Genomic DNA, 27656 nt, shown 5'->3' on the forward strand with positions numbered 1-27656 from the left:
TCGGGGGAGAGAGACTAAACATGGACCGAAATATCTGCTTCAACGTCTGTTCATCAAAAAGCTCTTTGCAGACAGTCAACTTAGAATTTGTAAATGATTCAGAAACATGTCTTTTAACATTCAAATTTACCTTTATTTACTGTTTTTTGAAAGCAATCGTTTATTTATTTTTATTTTTTATTAAAGTCCAAATTCACACATCACAGTTTGTCTCATAGGGCTTAACCAGATCCGACATCCTCCGATCCCCTAAACCCTCAACAAGAGTAAAACAAAAAACATTAACAGGGACAAAACATAAACCTCAGAGAGGGACAGGGATCCCTCACCCAGGACAGATAGACGTGCAATAGATGCCGCATGTTGAATATTTACAAACCTCAGATGAAAAGAGTGTCTAACATAAATGTAGAGGTCTATCAAAGTATTTATACAAAATAAAAAAGTCAGACACTGTAAATAGTGAACCCTTAGGTTGTTCACTAATGAGACAATAACTGTGTCGGTGAGATGTTAAAACGAATGTGTCCGAAGGAGATGTATCACCGGCCGTTCCTTCACAACCAGCCCAGTCAACCACATGCACCACGTCCTTTGACGGCACCTTAAACTTGCTCTGGTTGAACGTCATGTATAATGAGCAATAATCATTTTCTACATGTACAATTCAACGTCTTTAGCGAAATCCTTCTACATCCTACACATGTACGTTCTGTTAAAAGCTGTATATAGTTCACAATGTACGTATCCTGTTTACATTGTGTATATTTTTGTAATATTTAAATATGTAGTACTTTCATTGATATTTCTATTTCCAATTTCTCCTTTGACCTTTTCCAGGGCCCTTGTCAGTACCAGTGGACCTTGAGGCAATGCCTGGTCCTGATGAGGCAAATACGGTGGCGAGAGAGAGAGAGAGCTCAATGCACTGCAAATTAAGAAAGAGCCTTCATATGTTGGACGACCTTCCCGCGCCGAAGGTCAGAACACGTGCAAATACAGAATTTTTAGAAAAACGAACCAAGGAAATATTTCCGGTGGGTCCAAAAAGGTTCCATCCCCACTGACGAGTAACAGACTTCAATCACTCCACAAAGAACTGATCTAAAGCAAAGCTCTTCGCTTTATTGTGTCCTGTCCGTTTCACAGTGTGTTTTTGTATTTACACCCGTTGTGACTTTTTGCAACACATGTGTTGTTAAAAATAGAGGAAGTTGTTGTCTTAATTAGGAAGTGGGTTAGCTTTCTATTTGCTTGTGGTTTCAGTCTTAAAACTTGTTCAAACATGGTGATAATGATGCTGGTTTCAAGTCGAATTTGAAGGTCAGGGATTATATTTTCTGTTTTTTTGGAGGAATTGGCTTCAGCAGTGTTTACCCCTGAATCTCCTAAAAGGTTTTGTTGACTCATACTCTTCACAAGCCCCTCCATCGGCACAGTGGTGAGTAGATATTGAGTGCATTTACATTTTTCGGTGACATATCCCTTGAAGGTTGGGAAAATGTTTTTTCCCACTATGAAGGGAAGTCAATGCACAGCCCTAATAAGGGCAGCTGCACGAACCTGTGCGTGTGCGGTGCGTGTTTTCCTGCTGTTTGCACCTCAAGTTTGAATGAGCACCGGTTATGAGTGTGAGTCACTCACTGCCACCAGTCTCCTTTGTGTTTCCACTGTGTGTTCAGATCAGTAAACATGTGTGGACACGGGACACTGCATTTAAAAATAGCCGCAGTTGTCTAACCAGTTGTTGCGGGGCTGTTTGAAACCTCGCACCGGGGTCAGGCCCGTGGGCGGGGCGCTTTCTCGTGACGCCCGGGTAACGTCAGCGAGGTGATAAAAATCGAGTCGCGCGGCCGCTGGGTGTTGTGTCTGCGCGTGAATCACGAGAGAAGAGACGTGCGACGCGAAAGAACCGCTTCCTGTTGTTGTAGTTTGAAAACATGGAGGTCAGCGCCGAGGCCAAGAGGATTATGGTCGTGGCTCTGGGGAAACTGTACAGTTCCCGCAGCCAGAGAGGAGGTCTCCGCCTGCACCGGAGCCTCCTGCTTACCCTGGTCATGAAGTCCGCCCGGGACATCTACCACGAGGCCCAGGCGACCGCGGAGTGTGTCGAGCCCGGATGCGAACAACAACACCCCGAGGCGGCGGCGGAAGAGAACACGGAGTCCTCCTGTGGGGAGCTCCAGGGTCCCGCTTCGCTCCGGACTTTACCCCTGGAGGAGGTCGTCGTTTCCCGCAAGGAGGACAAGGAGAACCGGTGCCCGAGCGTCACTGTCCCGGCACAACCGTCGAGGAAGAGACGCGGCAAGGCTGCCGTCGAGCCGTACTTCCTCCCCTGTAAGAAAGCGAAACTGGAGCCGGCGAGTTGCCCCCAGCAGCTGCATATCAGCCCGGTTCTCATGGACTATGTGAACTGCAGCGGCCTGGGAGCGCACCCGGCCCCCATGCCCATACACAGAGCCATCGCTGCGTGTTGAAACCCAGAACCAGGGGGGGATATGAACCTTTCCCACATGAGCCTGAACGCACCCGACAGCGGGCCAGGACCCGAGGGGTCACAGGGATGAACACCGCGGGGGTGGTGGAGTCCCCCGGGCCCGGACGTGACTCCGAACAAGCCGGTACATGCTCCAGGAATCCCGGAAGCGGCCGACGAGAGGTCCTCGGTGACTTCAGACCCAAATACGAGCTCAAGTCTGCAGGAGAGCAGCTGAAGTGGTGCTCCACCCGGACCAGGCTCTGAAACGGCCTAAATGGACAATACTGAACTCTACATGAACATCTGAACGGGCACTTTAAACTCTACTAGATGTGTTGTTGTGTTGAGGCCTTCGTGCTGACCAGAGAGTGCAAATGTGTACAAAACATTCAATGACTGCAAATGTGTACAAAACATTCAATGACTGCAACTACCTCAGTATTTATTAAACCTTTTCTACTTGCCAGTGAAACCTGAGTGGTGTGTTATTTTTAACTTATGTGTGATATCGAGGGGAAACCGTGTTATGTTTGTGGGGGGAGATTGGATTCAGGGAAGTGGTTTTTGTGTGTGGGACACAGGAAGCTGGTTCGGGTGTGAAGAAGTTAGTTTCCTTCCCCCCACAGTGATTTGTAGGACAAAAGCAGGGACAATCCAGTGGGCTGCCAGAAACACTGGGGACAATTGGGGGTCCCCTGGCTGGGGCCCTTTATTTAGTGGGGGCTACAATCATTGGTTTAGACCGAGCACACGTTAAGGCAAAAGTAAATATATTACTTATGGAGTACCACAGGTAGATGTAACCAACTGTATTTTGATATAATTTTGAGCGTGTTTAATACAATTTCATGTGACTTAAAATTCCGCAATGCAAGGTTAGATAACGTTTGTTTACTAAGCCCACCTCTTTAACATCAACAGATTCTTATTTAAAATAAAGATCAAGCATTGCAATATTTTTAAGCATAGACGATAGGCTCAATTTATTGCACATTAAGGTTTTCTTTACATTTCTGAATGCGGTGCATACTAGACACAGCAACACAGACGGGTTGCATGGTGGGGGGTGTGTGACCGGGTGGCTGTGTGTGTCTGGGGGGAAGGGGGCTAACCCAGGAAAACAGAGAGACAGGAATGTGGGGGGAAGTGCCTGTGTGTGTTGTGTGTGTGTCTGCCGCGAGACTGTGAGCTCTCCCCCGAGGCCCCAACTGTGCCGCTCGTTCTTCCGGCTGAAATCAGAGCAGCCTCTCTGTCTGTGTACACACAGGAGCTGGGATTTGAGGAGAGGCCGGAACCGTCTGGACATGCCTGTGAAAATACACACGTCATACACTCAAACACACACGCATGCACTTTCACCCATGGTATGTAGGTGAGATGCATCTGCCTTTGCCTCTCTCTAACACGGCCCCTTGCTCTCACACAGGCAAACTATCCATGAATCTTTTTATTCTAACAAATACCAGGTATTTAATGACAGGCAGTCCACGGGGTGTTTTATGCACAACACAACTCATTGTTTTGGTTTCATAACCTTCAAGGTTTCCGTTTAGTTCAGTTTCACTACTCAAAACTCATCAACTGTGTCTCCAGCTTCAGTGTTTTACAGGAAGAAGCTGTGATTAAATTATAGAGTGCACGTTACTGAGGAGGCTTTCACACCAACATTGTTTGTTCCAGACCTTAGTCTGAACCAAAATAACCTTTTGTGGATCCACTCAAACAGAAGGACTACCAGATGCCCGTCTACATCTTTGTGCATGTACACAACTTTCTTTATTGCACTCCTTAAATGTCCTGTGTGTAAGATTTAGGTGAAAGGGATCTATTGGCAGAAATTGAATATTAAATAACCCTAGTGTTTTTACAGTAGCCCAGACTGGACAAACTATACACCTTTTGAGTTTATATGACAACTGAAAGCTACCACAGATTCTCTTTTATGTTTGGAAGGGGAGGCTAATTGATGTTCAGCTGCAACATGCAAACTCACCACTTAATTCTAAACACTTTAAATCACAATACGAGACACAAACAAACTGTAAGACATGAACCTACATGTCTTTTTAGACCACGTCCTGGACTGCCGGTTGTGAAAGCGCCCATGTATGAATACAACATTTATAAAAACTTATTTAACTTACCTTTAGGACAGAGTATTAGCCTCACACACCAACAACACAAACACCTCACAGTAAAAAGCAGAGTAGAGCAAAAATGAGGACAAGAAAATGAGGCCAGACGGTGTGCATTCTCTCTGGATTTTATTCTTTAGGAAGAGTTCTGTTTGGAATTACAAAATGCACTGGTAGAAATAGCGGTGAGACAGGTTGAGAGTGCGACAGATAAAGAGTGAGAGAGAGAGAGAGAGAGAGAGAGAGAGAGAGAGAGAAGAGGGACAGAGTGAGAGCTCAAAGGTTCCACAGCCAGTTATAATGATTACATCATCAGATGTGGCCTCCTCCTGCGCCCCCTGACCCCCACAAAAAGTAGAAGGGAGAATACACCGTTTTCTGAACTGCACTTTCTTTTCTTTATATATATTTTTTCCATTAAAAACAGTTCCTTTTTTTGTGGTGTCCTGAACATGGTTGTGTTGTGCCTCAAACCCATGTAACAGAAGAAAAAAACGAGACTCTGACTCTAACCAAAGTCTCTTTTGTGTTTTCATTCTTTAGACATTTTTTTTTTTTCAGTTTTTCACCTTTTTTGTTCTCAAAAATAGAAGGAAAAAAGGAAACGTTGCTTTTTAAAAACATCTATCTATTTATATATCTTTTTTTGTTTGTATTCCTCTGAATTCATTAATCTGCTTTTTCTTTTATGTCCTGAAGATGACTGTTAATCCACGGTGTGGCATGCACATAGCACATGCATTTCTGGAACTAGATATTTTTTTAGATTTTCTTTTGTACTTAAAAATGTTTTTTTTTGTCAGTTTTTTATTCAGTAGCGGCTTTACATTGCTTTTTGAAGACTTTGTGTGGTTAATCAGCGTGTTAGTGGATTTCACTGCAGCATAGACACTAAGATGGATTGTGAATGTTATGGGCTTTACATGATTCAATCAGGGGGTTTTGACATAACTCTCTCACACATACACACACATACGGACACACAGACTCACGAGAATTGTTACAATGATTTGACTGAAAAATCATAAGATTTATTTAAAAAGGATTTCTGGAGACAAGAATTAGAAACCAAAGCAATCACAGGAATAAAAACATCTACACACACACACACACACACACGCACACACACACACAACCAGGAGCTACATACCTAGTGTGCTTTCTGATTTTAAGTGTAGTGATGTGAAAATATACTCGTCTGTGACATTCCACTGAGGTTGGAAAGACACTAATAGGCAGTTTTTTTTATCTTTTCAATTTTTTCGGTGCATTCTCTGGTCAACATGTGATAGGCCTCCAGGTAAAATATTGGTCAAATACATAAATCAAAATAACGATGGGGCTGACAGTGGTGTGTGTTAGTGACGACAAGTGTTAGTTTGAGGCACACAGAGAAACACGCAGATCGAAATAAAGATATATAGAAGTGAAACACACATGACATAGTTCTTTTTTATCCCCCCCCCAGGCTCCTGACAAGGCCCAGAAATCTTTTTTTTCCAACCCATCGGAAGTGTCAGTCACCTGTGTGTTAGCACAGATGAGGTGGTGTTACTGGTGAGAGAATGAACTGATGAGTGTGGAACAGCTCTGACTCTGAGGTGGAGTTAAGGGGGAGACGCTGTTTTGTCTGACACTGCCACCTACTGGTCACAAGTGGAGGGACTCTGTTTGAGCAGCTGCAGGAGGGTAAACTTTTCTTATTTGAATTCAGAAACCAGTGGTGAAGCCATATCAATTCCATCCACTGTTTATATTCTAAAGTTCATTAGCCTTTTGACTGCTTATCATTGATGCATGTTTTCCCTCCTGCATACCCATTCTCCCACGATGCAAGTGTGGGTTGGAAAAATGATTTGCTGAGCTTAAAATTAAACAAACGCACCGAAAAACAATATATATTTATATATAAAACATGGAGAATCTGCCTCATTATCAAGATCATCATGATCATTTAAAGTTATTATATCATCTGTTTATCCATTATGACAATCAGGAACAAAGAAAACAACAATGACGAGTTCCTCTCCTTTCTATTGGTCTCTTTCTCTCTGATGTTTCTATTTTAACCCAAAACCCTGGAAGACTTTTGAGATGTTACTAATTTGTCAAACTTGCCCACCAACATTGACACCTCACTTTTTTTTTCTTCACCGCCTTACGTTACCCTGCTTCCCAGTGTATCACTTTAGGATTCATCACCTTAGTTACAAAAAGTTACTTCCACAAAAATATGTGCAAATTCCAGCTGAATCAGTGGCAAGCATTTGGCACAGAACATACAGACAAGCAAGCAAAAAGTAATCATTTTGTTCTGTTGAGTTTACAAACAGCAACTCTCCGATCTCCCCGTGTCCTTCTGCCACTTGATTTGAGTGTGGGTGAAGGTACAGAGAGAGGAATCAGAGAGAGGAATGTCAAACAGATGAGAGAGAGAGAGAGAGAGAGAGAGAGAGAGAGAGAGAGAGAGAGAGAGATAGAAACAGAAAGGCTTTTTTCTTTTTTTAAACCAAAGAAACAAAAAGAGAAACCCTACTGAGCACAACAGAAAGGACTGAGGAAAACTTCCCCCCCACATACAGTAGATTCTCATTGTTGCGATTCATTTTTTTTTTTTGTATCATTCATGCAGGATTCCAGAGGGTGTACAACTTCGCAAGTCTAACAAACGAAGCTGTGTGGGGTGCAACAGAAGATTCAAGCTTCGATGTTTTGAAGAAGTAGAAGAGAAGGAGGAAGAAGAAGAAGCAGCTGCAGGAATAGAAGAGATACTGCAGAAATCAGTTACTGGTTTGTTTGTTTTTTCGTTTCTGAAACCCGTCTCCACATTTGTGTTATTCTTCTCTTTTAGGTCATTGGTTGAGGTTGGTTAAATTGTTTCAGGGAGGAGGGTGTTCTCTAAGGACAGGGGTAAACATCCCCAAAAACAACCCCATCCTGTCCTCTAGATTTTGACTGAGAGACTTATCAACCCCGTGCAACGCTCCCCAACTCTCCCACCCACTTAGCCTTCTCACCTCCTACAGGTGGATGGCAAATTGTCCGTTTTGTTCTTATTTAAAAACACAGATGATAAAACTCATCAATATTCAACTGGTGGCTGGGAGGGTTGGATTCCATTCTTTTCGCGGCTAACTTAACTGGCATTAGCTTAGAGAGGCAAAAAAAGAAAAAGAAATAGTGGTCGTTCATGTCTCTGACTGTAAAGCGTCTTTTGTCGAGTCGCAACTCTTGACATCTTGTAAGTGGCTGTAGCTCGTTGCCAGAGGCATAATTTAAGACACACAAAGACTAGTGTCCATCACCCCTCCTGCTTGCATCCTTAACATTTTGCAGTTTGAGGCTGGTCTCATTTGGCATCAAGAGAATGAATGCAACAACAACGCCAGCAGAACATGGAGGTGGTTTGTGATCCCCCTCTTACCCATTAGTTTCTCCAGATCCTGCCTCAGCATTCCTGTTCCATCCCCTCATCCTGACACCCCTCCCTTTACCTAGCCCGCCATCGCTGCGACATGCCAAGCACTGGAGGAGAGGGAAAATTGATTTGAATCGACAAGAAAGAAAAAGTCGTGGTTTCCCTTGGCAGTCATTGCTCCGGCTGAGAGCTTCTCTTGTCCATCTTTCAGTCCATCTATCTGACCTTTTTTCTTCCTTACGCCCCTCCCCAGTCCCCAGAGGCTAGCACCAGTCGTCCTCCTCAGTCTCGCTGTAGGGTTCATGCAGGCCCTTGCGGGGCCCCCTAGGATGCCCAGCTGGAGGGGGGACCTTGTGAGGCCCAGTATGTGGAGGTCCATGGGGATGTGTGGAAGGTGAGGAGGAGCGGTAGCCATTGGGTAGGCGACGCTGGGCAGCAGGCTGCACCTGGCCCTGCACAGGCCCAGTCAGGGCAGTGGTGGGAGGAGGCGCGTGGTGTACAGTCCTAGGTGAGGTGCGAGTGGGCTGTGGGTGGGGCGGCGGATGAGGGTGTGGATTGTTTACGGGGTGTGGCTGGGGCGGAGGGAGGGGATGGGGGTTATGTGGATGTGGTTGTGGAGGAGGCGGCAGTGGGTGGTTGGCCACGCCGTGTGAATGAGGGTTGCCCCCCTGTATGGGGTTCTGCTCATAGGCAGGTGGTTCATGGTGGGGCTCGTAGTCCTGGTTGTAGAAGCAGGCATCCCCTTCCACGGAGCCGCCTCCTCCACCTGTGTCTCCCCAACGAGGCGGTGGATGATGACCCTGGCGCGCGGTGGCATGGTGGGTGGATGGGAGGCCAGTGTGGGGAGGGCCTTGGCCTTGGGGAGGCTCAGGAGAGAAGCGTCGGGGGGCTGGGGCAGGTGGTCTGCCCTGTGGCCCTGCAGGTGGGGTGGGCATGGCCTTACGGACCACAGGGGAGTAAGTGACATGGGGCCGGGGTGTTGCGGGGGTCTGAGGCAACTGTCGACGACCTCGACGTGGCGTACTGGTCCCCGAAGTTGAGGGGACAGGACTTCCGCTGACCGAACTACTGCCCTACACAAAAAGTGGAATAAAGCAAATAAAAAGAACGTACCACGAATTCAACGACAGAACATGTAGAATAAAGTAGAGAATGGGAGAGAGAGGAGTGTGAAACAAATAGAAAGGGAAAGAAAGAGTTCAATGTGGAGAGACAGCAGGAGGAGTCCCGATAGAAAAGTAAGAAGACACAACAATAACCACAGCAACAATATGAGTAAAAGCACCAGTCATAATGTCAGTGGAGTGGAGGAGAGGAGTGTCGAAATGTGATGCATCCAAACAGAAACGAAGCAGATGTGGATTCCAAACAGCAGCAAACACAGAGAAGCAACACGTCACGCAGAGGAGAGAAAACAAAAGACGACAGGAGAAAAGAAGGGTAAAGGGTTGATTTCCGGAGCAACAAATGTGGCACAGGGTAAATATGGTGACTAGACATACATCAAATGTGTTTGGCTTTAAACTTCTTGATGCGAGCTGTGTGACAGCAAGTTCCAAGGAGCTACTTTTCAAATCGAAATTCAAATGGGAGAAAAATCTTCCAGTTGAAAGAGAATTACTCTTCAGAAACATATTAGGCTGAATGTTGTGCATCACAATAGTTTTTGAGCGTACGACAATCATACCTTTGTGTTTTTCTATTTTAATGCAGTCTAAAACGTAAAGGAGGTTGTCAAAGGAAAGGTAGTGAGGGAACGAGAGAGAGCAATCCAAAAACACTCAGGCAGGGAAGATAGGGGCAGCAGTCAAATATACATTTTTATGCATATTTGTTTGGTTGCTGAAACATTGGAGCAGAAATAACATCTGCATTTGTACTTACTTGTCAAACCCTGTGTCATGTTAGGGGACACAACACTCTTTGGCCTCTAGTTTACGTCCAGGACATTATTGACATTTTGCACCAGAGAACCTCCATCAAACTAGAGGCCCCTGTGTTATCATTTTCAGCATAACACAGAAAATGTGTTCCACCACCGCAATGTCTATCAATCTCACACTAGACACTACATGCACACAAGTACACAGAAGCCCACCTGTCTGTGTGTCATGCACTCACGACCCTCGCTGGGCGATCGTGACCAGCGGCGGTCCCTCTCCCTCTCCCTCTCTCGGCCGTGCTCCCGGTCGTGGTCCCGGTCGTGGTCCCGGTCGTGGTCCCGGTCGTGCTCCCGGTCGTGGTCCCGGTCGTGCTCCCGGTCGTGGTCCCGGTCGTGCTCCCGGTCATGGTCCCGGTCGTGCTCCCGGTCGTGCTCTCGGTCACGGGTGTGCCTGTGTCCGTACTCGCCGCCTCGCTCCGCCACGTAGCGCTCCTTGTCCACGGAGCCGTGGTGGTGGTGATGGTGGTGGTGGTGTTTGCGGTCTTTGGATCGTCCACGATCCCTGTCGCGATCCCTTTCTTTGGACATGAGGTCGCCTGACTGGGTGGTCGTGCTCAGGTCTGTGCCCAGGCCTGATGGGATGTTTGTCGGAGATGTCAGTGGGGTGAGGTGTGGTGAAAACACTAAAGATTGTGATAATATTAGATACACAATATGACATCATAGAGAAAATTATCTTTAGTTTTGCTCTAATGCAGCTTCTACACTGAATAGTTGTGGTCATGGCATCTGTCAAACCTTCACGTTACTGCCCATAGTTGTTTGTTTGTGTGTGTGTGTGTGTGTGTCTGTCCTACCTGTGTCGGCCTCCGTGTAACGGCAGAGGGACCTCTCGGACGCCCGGTGGCTCCGGTCTTTTCGTCGGTGTCCGTGTCTGGAAGTCCTCCCTTCCTCAGGTATCACCCGGTCCATGTTGTAGTCTTCTGCCCCTCCTTTGTCTCTGTGGCCTCGCCCAGTCCTGCTGTGGCCCATCGATGAGACTGAGCGCTTCATGGGACTGCTGTCGTTGATGGGCTGAGAGAGAAAGAGAGAGAGAGAGAGAGAGACCAACAGGGGACAGAGGGAGAGAAAGTGGAGTGAGGCAACAAGAGGTGTTTCCTTTGCTTTTTGACTCGGTGTCTTCTGCGAGCGATGGAGTTAAGAGACACAATGTATTGTGTGTCTTTGTGTGCATGTGTGTGAATTGGGTCCGTTTCTTAATATGAATCCCCCTCCTTCACAAATCAAACACTCCCACATTAGAGATAATGTTCCAATCATGCCATTTCCAGAATATTGACACTGTATATTGCTTATTTGGCAGGGGTCGGCAAAAAGAAACCCATGGGTCAGAATTTGGCCCCACCATCACAATTATTTGGGCCCTAGAGTCTTTCATACACCCACTGTAGATGGGTGGAATAATATTTAAATCAATATGGACTTAATCACCCATTGAATATTCAATAACATCCCTTATTTTTGCACCAGTATACATTAATGTCTAATTAAGTAACTAGACAAATAACAGAAATTGAATAAAACCACCAAAATTAATCAGACATAAAATCCTTGGCTATTGATAAACTATAAAAGACTAAAACACCAACCTGGATGTTTTTCCACTTCACATGTAAACCTGTGCTAGGCCTCAAATGTACAATATTAAGAAAAACTGACTCAGGGCTGAAACAACAGTAAATGCCGACCCCTGATGCAGAGGGAGAAAAAGGTATAGGAGAAAAAGAAATCAAATAAAAGAGATGATGGCAAACGGCCATGCCTTCCATGCTTCTGTTACTTGCTTTGTGAAAAGAGAAAAAGGGGAAGAAGGGTCAGTACGACTTGCAACACTCCTCCATCCTCACCACCCCCCCCCCCCCCCCCCCCCATCTCCCCGAACATGGCACATTCCAAACTCTTATTTGTCTGCTCTGCCTCAGCGTGCTTTCCTCCAGCCATGCAGGTACATAGGGGTTGTCCTGGGTCCCTGGCCCACAAGAGGCCTCACGCTCTGGGGCGGGACAGCAGGACAGAGCCTATGGTGCCATGAGCAGCTGACCTGGGCATGTAAACCACATCAGGCTGCGTCAGTGCTAGCTCCTTCTGGCAGCTGTGCTTGCCAAGTTTTCCAGTTATTGTGTCACTGACATGTGACGGGTTGGCAGATGTTGAGAAACCACCAGAATATAGGGCCTCATTGGAGTAGCACTGAGAATCCCAGCAACATATCCATTCATGCACACAGATATCCAAAACATTCTTCATTCATCTCTTTCTCTCTCTCTCTCAGTCACACACAAACACACACACACACACACACACACACACACACACACACACACACACACACACACATATAAATAAAACCACAACCACTCACTTGAATGCATTTCAACAATTTGCTTGCATGCAGGTTTAAATGGAGACTTGGACACAGACAGGAAACATTGACAACGCCATCATGGACGGGCAGGCAGGCATGAAGACAAAGAGCGACAAAGCAATAGCAGCAGCAGCTTAGGGAGAGAGAGAGAGAGAGAGAGAGAGAGAGAGAGAGAGAGAGAGAGAGAGAGAGAGAAACAGAGGCCACAGGACAGTGGCCATTGATAATAAGAGGGGACATGCAGAATTCGGCCCAGTTCCAAACTCTCTATGTTAAGTGCATTAGAGACGTAGCCACGGATGCTGGGGTCAGTTTGGAAGTCGGGCTGACACCAGAGTTGGTCATGCTGAAAAGATGTTAAACTTAGAAACTCTATATAAATTCTGGCCTAGAAATGATAAAGACACAACATGGAGACACTGTAAATAAGGAAATCTCAGAGTTTCAAGAGTGTGTGAGAGTGAAGGGGAGAGAAAACAGACAGAGAGAGAGAGAGACGAGACAGGGAAGACAGGGTACATACACTGAGGTTACTGCCACGTTGTTTCCCTCTCCTCCGCTGCTGTATGAGCACAGAGAAGACACACACACAAACACACACACACAGAGCCACAAATACACCAAAGTCACACATGGAGGATACACAAAGAACAAGAGAGGTAGGCAGAGGGGAGGGAGACAGGGATGGATGGATACACAGTGAGAAAGACAAAAAAAGTGGTACAGAGGAATATAAGTAAAAACCAAGGAGAGTCAGTTGTGGTTTGACCCAAAAAGAGATGGGGTGCAAGAGTGTAGAGAGGGAAGAGAGAGACAGGAAGAGGAGGAGGGAAAGAGAGAGAGTCTGATTAGACACCGAAGCAGCAGTGAAGGTGGAAGAGAAAGACTTACCACAGACACTGAGGTCGGCTGGAGCCAGAACAGTGTAACACACACAATTTCACCATGAGAAAGCTCACTCCACGGCACCGTGGTCACAACAACAGCAATGACGACAATCAGCAAAGAGACACACGGATATGGATACGCATATTCACAGGCGGACACACACACACACTGCAACAGTCAAACGGCAGACAACAATGTGACAGGAACAGTGTGAAAGAATATGTACTGCACAACACACACACACTCGCATACGCAGACACACACGCTTGGAACATATAATATCATGCTGGTTCCAGTCCTGGTTGAAAAAACAGCCCCCAAAATTGTAAAAGAGGCAGAACATTCTTAACGGGAAGGAAGAGACAGTTTAGTAGAAGATCAACAAAAGATAAATGAATCAGGGTTCTGACAAAAAAATTGTAAATAATAGGGGTTAGAAAAGTGTTTCAACTGCATGTGTGTGTGTACCTGTGTGCGCACATTGATGGATGAGTGTGTTGGATGGAAAACGGGACGACAAATGTTAAAAAAACGTCCATGCAGGCGGTAGGATGAGATAAAGACAAGAGGAGAGAAGAGAATAAGAGAAGAAGAGAGAAAAGGAACAGAAGGTCGAACTTTGCCTCGCTGTGGTGCTTCTGAATTCAAGTTTGGAGTTTCAACAAAGACATTTTCATGTTTTAGGCTGAAATATCGTCAGGACAGGACGGCCACGCAAAATGATTTTCCCATTACAGGTTGTTGTTGGGGCTGAAAATGCAACATGGCCCCAAACTGCTTTAATTTAGATGAAATCCCTTTTAAGGTTCAGTGTGTAGAGTTTAGTGACATCTAGTGGTGAAGTTGTACGTTGCAGCTGAATACCCCTAACCTCATCCTCCACTTCCGAACCTGTAATGTACATGTAATTTGGCAGTGGCTTTTATCCAAAGCAACTTACAATTAGTGCATTCAACATCTATGAGGGGCCATTTTTTTGGGGGGCGGGGGGTGATTAGGGGTTCAGTATCTTGCCCAAGGACACTTCGGCATGCATAGGAAAGAGTGAGGATTGAACCGCCAACCTTCTTGTTGGAGGACGACCACTCTACCCCTAGGCCACAACGCCCTTATAGAAACTCAAAAGGTGTTTAGTTTAGGCCACTGTAACAAACATGGCAGCGTCCGTAGAGAGGACCCAGCCCTGATGTAAATATAAAGTATTTAAATATAATGGGCCTATTCTAGGGTAAAGAAAACAACAATTCATACAATTTAGATGAAAGACACAAGTGACCACATCACTAGGATTTTTTATATTGAATTTCTGCCAATAGATCCCTTTCCCCTAAACCTAATAGTCTGGACCTTTAACCCTGTGCTGAACCTTCTCCAACATGAATTCCAGTGACCACAGCAACACGTCTTTAAGCAACGAGTCAGACCTTTGTGATTGTGATCGCTTCAAACAAAAGGAAATGAGGAACATGGACGTAATGAGGGGGAATAGAACGAGAGTGGAAAAGTGAGAATGCTGCTCACTTGGTTGTCGCCTGGGAGGCGGGGCATGGAAGCGGCCCTGCCGTGGCCTTCCATTGGTGGAAAGTGCTCAGTATCCGAGTAACCATCCTGCCCCATCTCTCTCATCTCTACCGTCTGCAAACAGAGCAGGAGAGCAGGAGATGGTGTGACTGGCTGCCATGAAAACTGATAGGGGAGCAGGGGGGTGGGGGAAAGTTTGTTATCCAAAGAAAGCTCAGGTCTCAGAGAGGTAGAAGCAGTCAGAGGGAGAATCTGATGAGTGTGTGGGTGTGTGTGTGTGTGTGTGTGTGGGGTGAGTGATTTAGCCACTTTCTTTGTTGTTTTGGTTTTAAATTGTGGGATGAATGGAAAAAAAGAGAGGTTTTATGTGGAGAAGACTGAGAGTTTTTCCCAAACCAAAGTTGTGTGTTTGCTGTCAAACACTGAGCAGCAAGCGGATGCTGGCACAGGGAGGTGGAGGCTCTCTGTTTATGCCAGATGGAGCTGGTGAGTCAGAGCAGGAAGGGATCGGAGAGGAGAATCATATGCAGCTCAAAGAATGTGTGAAAAAAAGACATCTGATCAGCAGAGGTGGGATGTAACTAAGTACATTTACTACACTACTGTACTCAAGTACATACTTATACTTATGTTGATTTATTTTCACTTTTAGCCCACTACAAATATCAGCAAGTATCTGTACTCTACCCCCCTCTTGTACATCATATTTCTTCACATTGTTTTTCTATATCTTTAAAAGTAATCAGTAATGAGAGGGAAACAGGTTCCCTGATCCAATCAGAGCGCACAGGTAACATTAGACCCCGCCTCCATCACTGGTGAGGAAAATGCCACGAGACTCAGCCAGAATGATGTACTGGACTGTTGCATTAGGGAAGAGGAAACACACCGAAAGTACTTTTACTTTGAGTACTTTAAATATATTAAGTACTTCCTCATATAGAAAAGTTTACTTATACTCAAGTACATTGCTTACTGCTCATTTTAGTTTGTTGTCTCATATCGCCGGATGTTAGTGTGATTCCATTTTTAACTTTTAAACTTCTCTCGACCTCTGTTGACTGATATGGAGCAGCGTGACTGTGTTGACCGATAACCTGTCAGCCGCTCGGGGGGTCTACAAGCAGAGAGGTTTAAAGGAATGAAGACGGACACATGAGCCGCGAGACAGACTCCCAACACAATGAGCAAACACACAGGTGAAGGAAAAAATCACTCAGATAGAAAGTTGTGTTCAAAACAAGATGTCTGTGGGATGGAACCAGTCAAAGAATGGTCAACGCTATATCACCAGTAACGTCAGAATTGAGGCGAGACAGATTGCGAGAAATGAAAACGATCTACGAGGCAACAAGGTGGGACAGATGAGAGCGTGTGAGCTTCTCTTTTTTGGGCCGCGGTGAGATAGTTGTCCAGTCCATTGTCAGTTTGAACAAATGTCTTTGCCCTGTTCAGACCTGGTATTAACAGATCCAATTACAAGTGATCTCCTGGGATCACTTGTAATTGGATCTCACTTTCCCGCCCAACGTGCGAATAAACACGCCTGTGATTTGTGCTCATGAAGACCAAATAATATCGTTTTTTGTGGCCCGGGACACTTTTGCGTCCGCACTGTGAAATAACCGTGGCCATGTCTCTCACGTGCGTGTGGTTCATTCTCACACTGACCAGGGTCACCTCAAGCTCATGTGTAAGATAACATTGACGGGACTGGGAAGCAGGAATCAAGTCGATGCCCCGATCAGCAACAGGCTTGCTGTGTTTTAGTTCTAACCGCAGTTCTAAAGAGCACCAACACAAACGCGATGTCCCGGTGGAACTCTGCTCTCCATAGAAGTTTGCGACACAACATGTATCACATTTCATTTTACCCTCAGTGTCCTCCAGTGCTCCTCTTTGCTTTGGTTCATTTGGTAGCAATGACATGAAAGTCAAAACAAATGCTGAATGGATCAAGTGTTTGTACTTGTTCACATAAACTTGGTATATGACAAGGATGTTTTCATGTTTGTGGTCTGTATAGTGTGTGTGTGTGTGTGCGTGTTTGTGTGTGTGTGTGTGTGTGTGTGTGTGAGAGCTGTCTACCTGAGAGTTGCTCATGCTTCCCAGGCCATCCTCAGGGTGTCCCTCTGGGCTCCAGCTGCCAACTTTCTGGGACATCTCCTGAGCACGGGCCGTCACCCATGAAGTGCTCTCCGGGACCCCCCCCCTCCACTGGCCTATGGCGCGCACACACACACACATACATATAGGTCTTCCATAAATGGTCTGCCTCCTGTGATGTCAAACACGCAAGCAACATTCAACTCACAGGCTGTTTACAGTCGTCTCAGGTGGAGGGAGGGCGTTGTTAAGTCCCGGGCCCCCATCCTGGGTGGGGGAAGGAGGCTCCACGCGCTGAAACAGTAATGGCGTTCGATTCTGTGTGAGATATACAACATGGCCGTCGCCAGCTATCAGGCAGACTGACAGGGATGCGGAGGAAAAGATGCAGAGCACGAGCAGCAGGGACGTAGAAAAGGGGGTAATGGGGGTGGCTCTCGGATACCTAGAAGCTGGTTGGAGGAGGAGATTGGTGCATTCTGGGACATAACAGTCCTATGTGTCCTGATCCCCAACTCTGAATCCATAGAGGCCCTTATACTGAAAAGCCCAAACAGGACTTCACCCACTCAGTAGCTCAGGATCCGAACGATAGGACTGATCAGTAATTATTCTGGATTTCATGTCAAGACTTAAATACTGCGATGTGGATGCAGAAAGCTGAAGAGAATACTACTGAGGGGGGGCGCTAGAGAGGGGCCCTCGTTCAGGGTGGGGGACATCGTGGCAGAAAAACACTGCACAAACCCTGTGGGAGGGAACATGAACCAGGTGAAAATGCATGATGGGACAAGTCAAGAATGAAACCCTGCATTCAGCCATACCATTATCCGTCATACACTTAGGATGTACAGTACAGTGCAGGTGTTTCAGTACAGTAACACCTAATGACCACCTCACCCCTTTTGTAATGTGCTCATACACATGCAAGATGGATAAATAATCCCCAGGAAATGTCAAATTAAATCCTTCACATTCTTTACTTTTGAGCTTTGTGATTTGAAAACAAGTAACTTCCTTCCTTGTTTCAAATCCAAACCTCCTGAATCTATATGTGCAAAATCGAAGTATGGTGTCAATGAACACTTGTATTATGGGGAGTGAGAAGGCGTCTTCACAAGCGGTTCGAGACGAGAGAGGGTCGAGAGCTTTCCATGATGTTGAGGAACGGGCACCTTAGGGGCTGTGACAACATCTCAGCCTGCTAGAACATAAAACCCTGAAGTCACAAGCATATAAACTGGAACAATATGCATATTAGTTTAAAAACAACTACTGGGTTATTGTTATGAGTATGAATCATGTGTTTGTCTACTCGGAAGCTATTGTTACTGCAGCAGAGAAAGGCGACAGACTTTGTCCAGCAGATGGCAGCATGGTTTCTACTGTTGGTAAAAGGAGGAAGCAGATTGTGAAGTTTTTTGTGTTCACCCCCCTGTGTGGACTTTTCTATGTGACTGCATGAAGACTCTTCCCTGATCTACAGGGGTTGTCACAGCCCAGGCTCGTATGAATGGGGGCAGCAGCCCTGCAGCCTTGATTTCAGAGCGTCAGTCTGCCTTTAAAAGGGTCGGATGCAGGTCGAGCGGGAGGCTTAATTCTGCCTGAAGACGACAATACCTGCTCGTCGCGAAGAGCCTGCGAGCGCTTGATCTTGCTCTGGCGGTAGTACTCCATGATCATCATGGCAGCGTAGATTTTCCCCACTGTCAGGTCTGTCGCTGCTGAGAGAATGACAAGTTACCCTGCAAGATTAGACCCTTTGAAATGGACCCTGAGCGCAAGGAATGGCAGAGAGGGGTGATGCATGCACACAGGAAAAACACTCGCTCTCGACACCTCACATCTCACATCTCACATCTCACACACACATGAACATTGAGCAAAAGGTCTTTTCACAGAGACAGATTGATATTGTTTAAAAAATCTTCAGTCACTTTTTTTTTTTAAAGGCTTTTGTTTAACCTTATATTGAGCAGATGTCAAATCGGACGATAACGGACGATCTCATGCATGAAAAAGGCACAACAAAACAAAACAAAACAACACAAAACAAAACAAAACAAAACAAACAAAACAAAACAAAACGAAACGCGGTCGCGTCCAGGAATTGGTAAACATGCGATCATAAGAACCACACAAAAATAACAACACAATAAAAACTGTGTTTGAAAATGAATATTTGGACTTGATTGCAAATTCATTCTCAATATATACTGAATGTCTCAGCTCCTAACAATGCTCATCGCAAATTTCATGCAAATGTGCACTTGTTCTCCGTCTAATTCAAAGTTTGAATGCACAGTATTTTTTTTTTTGTTTCATGCAATCAGCCACTTGCTGCCACAGAACTGACTGCCCCTGGAGTGAAAAGACATCTATAGAGAGTTGATCTATAGTAGGGCACCCTCTGATCTCAGGCACAGACAGCTGGGGGTCTCCGACTAGTGTGTGTGTGTGTGTGTGTGTGTGTGTGGGGGGGGCTTTGCTAGTGAGTGTGCTTTCTGTTGCTGAAGCAGAGGATTGTGTGTATACAGCTGTCTAGTGCTGACTGAGTAGTGTACGACTCTTAGCCGTACACTACTTATGCTTCTGTTGCTGATGTCCATGATATAAATATGTCTCGACAGACAAGAGGTGTTAGGTTGTGTGTGTGTGTGTGGGAGGGTGGTGGGGGGGGGGGGGGGGCGCGATGTGCCAGCTGATTCAGAGGGTGCAGCAGTGAGAGAGACTGGCTGAGAGAAGCGGTTCCTCGGGTGGCGTGAAGAGAAAACAAACGTCGGAGCGCCGAGGGCGTCGCAGGGTGGGCCTGCATCCAAGCCGCGTTGCTGCGCCTGGGACTCTTTCCACTTACACCTTGTGCGGCGTCACCAGCAAATCCAGAGTCTTCTGGGAGAGGTTGGGCCAGATCGCCATCATCTCCTTCCTCAGCTCGGCGTCCATCTGGTGCTTGTCAACACCACCTAGGCATATTCAACGCCACACGGCGCATGCATGCACACACAGGAAGTTACACGTACAACCATGCCCCAAGTACATAGACAAACCCAAAGTCAGACACGTGGACATGCATGCACGCAAGATGAACAGTACCATCCAGGCAAAAGGTGAGAGGGAGGACACACAGACACGAAAACAAACAGACAGAAAGGAGAAAGTTTCTATTAGTGAGATAACAATGGAAGATACGATCAATTGAACTGTAGAGGAAGATGTACGCAGGCTGAGATTCCACAGGACCTCAACCTTCAGGACCTCAACCTTCACGTCACACAGGCTAACAGTAGCATCAGGAGCCGGAGGCCTCTGGGTTCACGGCACAGAGAAAGCAAACCAGTGCTGCCCTCGAGGGGGGGGGGGGGGGGGGGGGGGTGGAGACATGAAACAGAAGAGAGCGTGTAAAAAACTTTGAATGAAAGACGATAAGAGGGATTTCCAAACCTTCCGCACCCTTGGCGATCTTGATGTCCAGCGCTGTGCGGATCAAGGCCATGAGGGTGGAGTTGAAGTGGACCGTGTTGTCGTCGGCCACGGGCAGATCCATGCGGAGCAGCCTCTGTGGGAGAGCCAGTCGAGGGGGGAGAGGCGTGAGAGAACTGGGGTGGCATGTGTGTGTGTGTGTGTCTGTGTGTGTGTGGAACCTCCAGGTGACAGGAAGGGAGGAGGGGTTTGGGTCGGGGAGGGTGAAGGAGCTGTGAAGTACATCTGCAGCCTCCAATGACTGCGTCCGTCTGTGCCTGTAACACGTTTACACTCGGATGCGGCGTCAAATTGCACACATTTGATTTTTAGTGTTGGATTACAGGATTTTGATGCTGTTTTTAATATGAGAGAACCTGTGAGCACCACGGGCCCCGATGAGGATGCTTATCTAGAATTGTCCCGGGCTCATATTCAGTCATTCATTTTCCTCTCATGTTATGGTTGTATGCGTTTCGAGGCCTCACAGGTTTGTTGAACCTTCAGTGAGAACAACAGGAGGACCAACTATCGCTATCCACAGCTCCTCCTGAGGGTTTGGAGGTTCACATCGAAAACAACACAGACCAGGTGACAAACCAATAAACCACAAAACGATCTAAGGAAAGGGAACACTTTGGTTTTTATTTATTGGTTTGATCCTTTTTCTGTTTTGGGTCTTGTTGGTTTATATCAGATACACAGACACACACCAACTCACAGATGACGTTCGTGTGTGTTTGGTGACAGGAGTCGGCGAAAACCCGGACATGCAGCAGATCATGCTTCCCCCTACATCCTGATTCTTTGCCTATCCTCTAATCCACCCCTCAAAGCTTTGTTTTAAATCCCCCCCCCCCCCAACCCCTTCTTGCACATCCCACCCTCATGCGGCATGCGATGCGCACACAAAACGCCTCACAGGACAAGCAGCTGCGCAGCCGTACACAGAAAGCATCCTCTGTTTACAACACCAAAATGAGTTTGTGAGTTGTTTTTTAAACGTGGCTGTTCTTGGAGGGAAATAAGAGAAATCTGTAGATAATGGGGCTGTAGGCCGTATAGCGATAGAGCCACTAGCTCTATCGCTAATCATCTGATGTCTAACGTGTGAAAAATGGGCACACACTCGGAGGTTAATAGGTGAGAGAGAGCAGCATTCTGCGGAAAAAAGGAATATGAAGGAAGAAACTAAAACATGGCCGCCATGGAAGTGTTGTTCTGGCGCATGATTGCAGGCGACCGTAATCCACGTGTGTGTGGGAAATGTGCGATGAACATTCTGCCGGAAAGTAGATGTAAGAGGTGAAAGGGGAAAGCTGAAGGGACAGAGATGACAGAGGAATTAAAAATGTATTGTTTATAAGCTGGATCAGGTAAAGAGAGAAAAAGTCACCAAACCATCAGAGGAGCAAAAAAACAAACACATCACCATACTTAGTTGGCTGTGTCTGACAGAGAAATTCAGAGGTTAGGAGCCGTGGAGCTAGACAGGCCACTGCTCTGTGGACTGGTCGGAAGCTCAAAGGTATATAAGAGCCTGGGATATCTTTCATTGGCTCATTGGTGCCAACATGGGAAAATGGAAAAGGGAGGTTATAATCATCAGGGGCAGATTAAGATGATCAGGAAAGGGTTTTAGCCAAACACCAGACATGACAAGCACGTAAGGTTGTTGGGCGGGAGAGATTCACTTTGACTGCAGGGAGGAGGAGCGGTTTGAGGGTAAAATGAAGAACTAGAAGAGATAGAAAAGCACCTGATGTCAAGATGGAAGATGCCAGAGGTTGGGGTTTAATACATAAACATGATTTACTAAGGAGGAAACAGCTCGAGCTGCAAAACCTGGGTGGAATAGTACAATTTAGCTGCCAAGCTGGTCATGGTCGTGGTTGCCCCCCCCCCCCCCCCCCCCCCCATTTGTTTATGTGTTTGTAAGATTAAATAAAAACTATGGCACAGATTATCTGGAAGCTTGAAACTCATTGTATTTTCTTTAACATTGCATTTACTCATCAGAAAAAAATCGGGATCTTTTCCCATCCGGGCAGTGCCACTCTAGAGTTGGAGTGAAGGTTATGGATGGGAAGTACGGGTAGGAGAGTCTACCCGCCTTGGCTGACACATTATAAATTGCACTCTTATTTAAACCCCAACCACATGGAAGCATACTTAGTATATAATATTAGCACTATTATCCCCAGGTCTGCTGGAGGAGGGGGGGGAGAATAAAGCAATGGTTGGCGATGGGGGGATCTCCTGTGCCTGCAGGCTGTTTGGCCGGCTGTCCCCTGAGGCTCACAGTGATCTGCCAGTGATGTCTCGTGGTTCTGTCGCGCTGATCACAAGAGGAGTCGCAGGAGATCGGGGTAGCATGAGGGTAAATCTGTTTGTTATCATTCGGTTTTAGTTCTCATCCCGATAACAAATTGCGTACGATGAGGTGTGCCACGGCAGACAGGGTGCGCGTGTGCAGGTGGGGAGCTGGTCGTGGTGGTTTCACGGTCATGCAGAAGACAGGTGAAGGAGGGTGTGCCATGTGCGGGGAGGGGAGCGGTATGCAAGAGATGAGGGGAGGGGTGGTGGGGGGGCTGGAAACAGAATAGAACTGCATTGACGACAGAGCCAAAGGACAAAGAGAAGATCGGACTTGCAGATATAAAAAAGGCTGCTCGGGGGGAGGGGGAGGGGGGGGGGGGGGTCTTGGAGCTGCTACATGAAGGGTGACAGAAAAAAGAACAGCCTCTGCGTGGCATCCGAAGGCTCTCAGAGGAAAACACACCACTGACACAAGCCCTCCTGCTCTCTCTACCATGAGAAATAACAGAGAAGATCCTACGTGGAGGTTGATGTGACCTGATTCTTTGTTTGTTTGTGTGGAAATGTGTGCGAGTCCCCCCCCCCCCCCCCATCCACAGGACGGAACGAGTCGGAGGACGTAAGTCTGGTGGACCTTCCAAGCCCTGCTGCACACGCATGCTTCTAAGAGTGTGTGTCTTCAGCAGCGTCCACGTGTGTGATTGCTGAACATATTTCAACATATTCAAACAATTGCTTTGCTGTATGCACTCACTACAATCCCTCTGTTTGCGGAGTAATATATGAAACAGTGCTGATTGTAATGTGCATACTTGTCTAAACGAGTGTACACGGTGCAAACGAGCTGAGAAGGTCCCTCTTTTCGTCCCCTCCTGTGGAGACACAACCTGCATAACCCCTGGACCTAAGTGTCTTGCTCCCTGCGCCCACCAATCCCACACCACCACACAACGCCACAACACCGATCAGCACCACCCCCACTGTCCACGAGAAAAGAAACAGAAACAGGGAAACCAAAGAAACAACGACACTAAAGTTTACAGCACGTTGAGCTCTTAGAAGTCCCGGGCCCCTCCCGCTCCCTCCTGGCCCCTCCCCCAAATGGCCCTCCCTGACACCCATACGAGACGCGGGGGTAGATGGGCTCCTTTCTGACCTTGTAGGCCACCCGTGCTGGACACCTCTTCCCGAGGCCTAGTGGAGGACACATGTGCCTCAGCATGTCATACATTTCCCTGCAACTGATCCTGCCACTGCATCGTGGGCCAGTGCCACCAACCCCGTTAACAAAAGCACAAAAGAAAAGGGAGAGACAGAGGTGTTGAGAAAGGGATAAAAACAAGTTGCAGCGAGAGAGAGAGATGGAGGAGACGAGTGATCGGAGGATAGAGTTAAAAAGGGAGAGAGCAGGGTCACAACGTCAGGAAATTGAGAGTAGACAAAGGGAGAAAGGGAAAACAAAGAAAAAGAAACAAAACAACAGGAAGACAAGGTTATTGGGCTGAACTGGAGAAACTCTGGCCATGTGGCTCCTCTACGAGCTATCATGTGAAAAAAAAACAGGTGGATGGGGGGGGGGGGGCTGGGGGGTAAATGACAAGGGGACGGGAGACAACAGGAGGATGATTTGAGGGAATAAATGTTCTCAAAAGACAATTCTGTTCCAGCAGGACACGTGTGTATATGTGTCCGAGTGTGTGCACAGAGGAGCAGGGCAGGCGCCAAGCTGCTCCTGCTCCGAGGAGGAGAGAGGGGGGGAGGAGGAGGGGGGTGTCAATGCAGTTTCTGTCTTTCCCCCAACCCCCAAAAACCAAGAACAATGCAACACTACAGTGGGCAACCATAGCTGGCTACATTATAGCCATGGCTCCACAGCAAGCAAAATAAAAACAAATATTTTACAACGTGGTAAAACTTCTTCTTAATATGCTTTTTTTTTTTTTTTTCATTTCACTGAGTGCATTTCACATGCGTCTCTGGGTGTCTGCATTGTCCCACACATTCTCTCAGCAGTTCAGAATGCAAGTCGATAATGGTGGAAAAGAAATCAATAAATAAAAAGCAGCATTCACTACATTCCTGGATGCTGTGGCTAGCACGTGTGGTTGAGAGAGATTTTGTTTGAATGGATGTCAAACCTTGCAGGCCACCCTATGGGGGCATTTCTTGCCTAAGCCCAGAGGCGGATCGATTACTCGTAATAAACTGTACATGTCCTTATAATGAATGCGCCCGCTGCAAGAAGAATACAGGGAGTTAAGAAAACACACAAGAGCACGCACACAGGAGAACACACACAAAAACATCCAGAAATAAGAGAGAACATAGGGAGGAAGAGCACAAGATTGACAAGTATACACAGTAAATACTTTTATAGTAAAGTACGTTAAGTATCGAATAATCTCTATAAACAGATTGTGCATCAGAATATGCAGAATCTGGGTTAATCAAGATTTTGGTTTCTAGTTTGACCAATCACATTTGAGCCGACTTTGGTCGCCCGCAGCTCAACAGTAAGGATGTAGAGAATAAACTAAATGTCCTGTGGACCTAAAACACCCACACAAGATATCTGTTTGTGTTTTGTGTGGAGAAATGTTCGGCTTCATTAATTTGTACTTGGACTGTAAATGGTCAACGGGAGACGGGAGTCTACACTGGACGCCACAAAATATTGTCCGTTGCCCCCAGAGCGTAATGTGTCATCGGACGAGCCAGTCGGAGTTTACAGATGTGTCCTGTGTCACTGTTTGTGTGACACAGCCGAAAGAGAGAGAGAGAGAGAGAGAGACGAGTCAGGAGGCGCTGAATGATTCTAATTCAGTTGCAGTGACGATTTTACGAATTCAAGAATAGTATCAGTCCTGATGTCGAGGTCAGAGTTGATATTTTGGAGATAGCCAAAAAGACCTTCTCTGAATTTGGCCTGGCGTGAAGGATGCTAACGAACTCAGAGCTTTCCACTTGAGATCGAATCACAGAAACCACATGTTAATACCAGGTGTGTACGGGGCCACACACAAACACGCCCATACTCTATTGTTATTTTTTCCTCTCCGTATTTTCTCCAGTCCAAACCCCTGACAGGATATGTGCACGATGTAATTAAGGAATTGCTAACAGAGTAGAAAAGCATATGCTTGGGCGCACAGCTAAATGCTTAATAGCTGCTTGTGTTGTGTGCAGATCGCCTCCCTCTTAAATATGTGTTCGGTGTCATCCACGCGTCGGTGTGCTTCCTGTCGCCTGCGTCCTGAGCAACTGTGTCCGTACCGCAGTCCGTGATGTAGCGATGCTAGCTCCGAGAAAAGTAACGTTCTAACATCTACGAGGTAGCACTTGAAAAGAAGGTTAAGATTTCACATCTTATTGATCTTCCCTGTAGATCTGAACATGACCCTTCAGCTCGTCATCTCTTTTTCCCATTACATTTCCTATTGCCGCTGTTTAAAGTATTCTACCTGTGTGGACAGCGGGAGGGAAACACACAGGCACTGGAATACAGATACCATGAAACTTAGCATGTCTACAGTATGTTGAGGCTTCAGGAGTCAGACAGGGAGGAGGCTGGTTTTGCAGTGTAGACCTTGCCACATTAAGTTTTTTGGCAGTATACAGATTCCAGAAGGAGGGGAGGTGTTTTGGAAAGGGTTGGGGGGAGGGGCGGGGTCATTTAAAGACAGTTTACAGAAAAAGGGGAGGAGGAGGAGGAGGGAGGGGTTGTACGGTGTGAGAGAGATAACCAGCTGCCAGAGGTTTGAGGTTATTCTCTAATCCGGTACATCCCTCTTGCAGCTATCAACGAATTGACGCTTCTGCTTTGGTCATGTGTCGTTTAAATTACAATGTGCAGGCGTTTTACCAAAATAAGAACGCAAAAGAAACGAACAACTAAAACGATTCTACGAAACTGTTGAGAGGTCACTGCTTAGGCCCTGCTCTGTGTGAATAAGCATATTAAGACACATACAAGAAACATACAATAGAGCATTTGTTGTATCTGGGGGGGGTAAAAAGCATCTGTGTTTAAAAGTGGGAAATGTTAAGAGTTGAACTGTTCTAACTCCTGTGCAAATGTAATGTGTGCAAGTATTTCTAGGCAGGTAAATAAGAGTTTCTACTGTGTGAGGGTGTGATAAAGATATATGTATGAGTATGTGTACCCAAGGGCTTGTGTGTTACCACGTACCAGGCCGCAGGATCATACTCGGCCCATATCCTGACATACTCATCCAGGTGGTGAGGTCCCAGTATAGATGAATCTCTGGTCAGGTACTCAAAGTTGTCCATGATGACGGCTACGAACAGATTTAGCATCTACACATGAAAACACACGTGAAGAAAAATGTAGACGTTACAGGTGGAGCAAATCTAAACAGATCATCAGCTCACAACGCCACCTAGTGTTTAGAACTGTCTCGGACAATTCTTGGAGTCGAACACAGAAGACAGATGTACTTTGGCCACTAAACTCCGGCTTCATCCAAACTACTGTGTTTTAAAATAATCTCTGTCCATACGAGCACTTTGGCTCCTTATCAATTTTAATCCTCAACCTTATTAACACAGCTGAAAACACATATCATGTGACCACTCATGTACACAAGGCCTGACCAGCTCAGGTCCTGCTGGACACGGAAATTATTGTCGCAGATTTCACGAATAATACCTTGTCTCCTAAATATGTTCGTAGTTGTTTCATTGTAAAATACGGAATTTAACTGTGTATAGATAATCTCATAATCACAAAGAAAGAGTAGATTGTCCGTCTTCCTGAATGGTGACGAAGGAGCTGGATCATTGTGTGCTCACCAAGAATGAACAGAAGAAGATGAAGGAGACAAAGTAGAGGTAGGCAAATTGGCTGCCACACTCGGGCTCCGGGTTCCCCGCCAGGGGGTCGCAGTCTTTACTCCCCAGGCATGCCAGCATGATCTCGTGCCACGCCTCCCCTGTTGCGCTCCTAGAAAAACCCAAAGAGATTCCTTGATTCAGGAGGGATTCAGGATTCAAAGGATTTTATT

The 27656-nt window shown here is 46.5% G+C and overlaps 3 protein-coding genes across 4 annotated transcripts in view; 1 reads left to right on the forward strand and 2 right to left on the reverse strand.

The window, feature by feature from the left end:
- The first annotated feature begins 1845 nt into the window (after positions 1 to 1845).
- Positions 1846 to 2951, forward strand: ier2a (immediate early response 2a). Its single transcript, XM_062408699.1, has one exon. It carries the CDS (start codon positions 1941 to 1943, stop codon positions 2475 to 2477), a length of 537 nt encoding a protein of 178 aa, XP_062264683.1. The 5' UTR covers positions 1846 to 1940; the 3' UTR covers positions 2478 to 2951.
- Positions 2952 to 4728: 1777 nt separating this feature from the next.
- LOC133971029 (voltage-dependent P/Q-type calcium channel subunit alpha-1A-like) lies at positions 4729 to 18840 on the reverse strand. Of its 2 annotated transcripts, XM_062408200.1 has the most exons (7): positions 18475 to 18840; positions 17063 to 17172; positions 16837 to 16970; positions 14749 to 14862; positions 10772 to 10988; positions 10131 to 10546; positions 4729 to 9105 (listed from the first exon to the last, which is right to left on the reverse strand). In XM_062408200.1, the coding sequence occupies exons 3-7, from the start codon at positions 16909 to 16911 to the stop codon at positions 8296 to 8298; spliced, it is 1632 nt and encodes a 543-aa protein (XP_062264184.1). In that variant the 5' UTR covers positions 16912 to 16970; positions 17063 to 17172; positions 18475 to 18840; the 3' UTR covers positions 4729 to 8295. The 2 variants fall into 2 exon arrangements, with proteins under 2 accessions (XP_062264184.1, XP_062264185.1); XM_062408201.1 differs by lacking the exon at positions 18475 to 18840 and having other exon boundaries at positions 17063 to 17625.
- Positions 18841 to 19578: 738 nt separating this feature from the next.
- The window catches only part of LOC133970953 (voltage-dependent P/Q-type calcium channel subunit alpha-1A-like), a 47906-nt gene continuing 39828 nt past the window's right edge, over positions 19579 to 27656 (reverse strand). The window contains exons 36-40 of the mRNA XM_062408116.1: positions 27445 to 27595; positions 26822 to 26949; positions 24771 to 24867; positions 20296 to 20410; positions 19579 to 19817 (exon numbers count right to left, since the gene is read on the reverse strand). Of these exons, the coding sequence (XP_062264100.1) occupies positions 19705 to 19817; positions 20296 to 20410; positions 24771 to 24867; positions 26822 to 26949; positions 27445 to 27595 (604 nt within the window). The 3' untranslated portion in view covers positions 19579 to 19704. The remainder of the gene's footprint in view (positions 19818 to 20295; positions 20411 to 24770; positions 24868 to 26821; positions 26950 to 27444; positions 27596 to 27656) is intronic.

This window comes from Platichthys flesus, chromosome 16 (assembly GCF_949316205.1).
Source record: "Platichthys flesus chromosome 16, fPlaFle2.1, whole genome shotgun sequence".
Taxonomy (NCBI): Eukaryota; Metazoa; Chordata; class Actinopteri; order Pleuronectiformes; family Pleuronectidae; genus Platichthys; species Platichthys flesus.

What these genes read in the sequence shown, in the direction of transcription:
- LOC133971029 (XM_062408200.1), bottom strand. Translation starts at nt 16,911, where the DNA reads ATGTCCCAGAAAGTTGGCAGCTGGAGCCCAGAGGGACACCCTGAGGAT. An exon ending in TTACACGGAGGCCGACACAG is followed by an intron (nt 10,547 to 10,771) that starts GTAGGACAGACA and finishes ACATCCCATCAG; the next exon opens with GCCTGGGCACAGACCTGAGC. An exon ending in AGTGCATGACACACAGACAG is followed by an intron (nt 9,106 to 10,130) that starts GTGGGCTTCTGT and finishes CTTTTTGTGTAG; the next exon opens with GGCAGTAGTTCGGTCAGCGG.
- ier2a (XM_062408699.1), top strand. Translation starts at nt 1,941, where the DNA reads ATGGAGGTCAGCGCCGAGGCCAAGAGGATTATGGTCGTGGCTCTGGGG.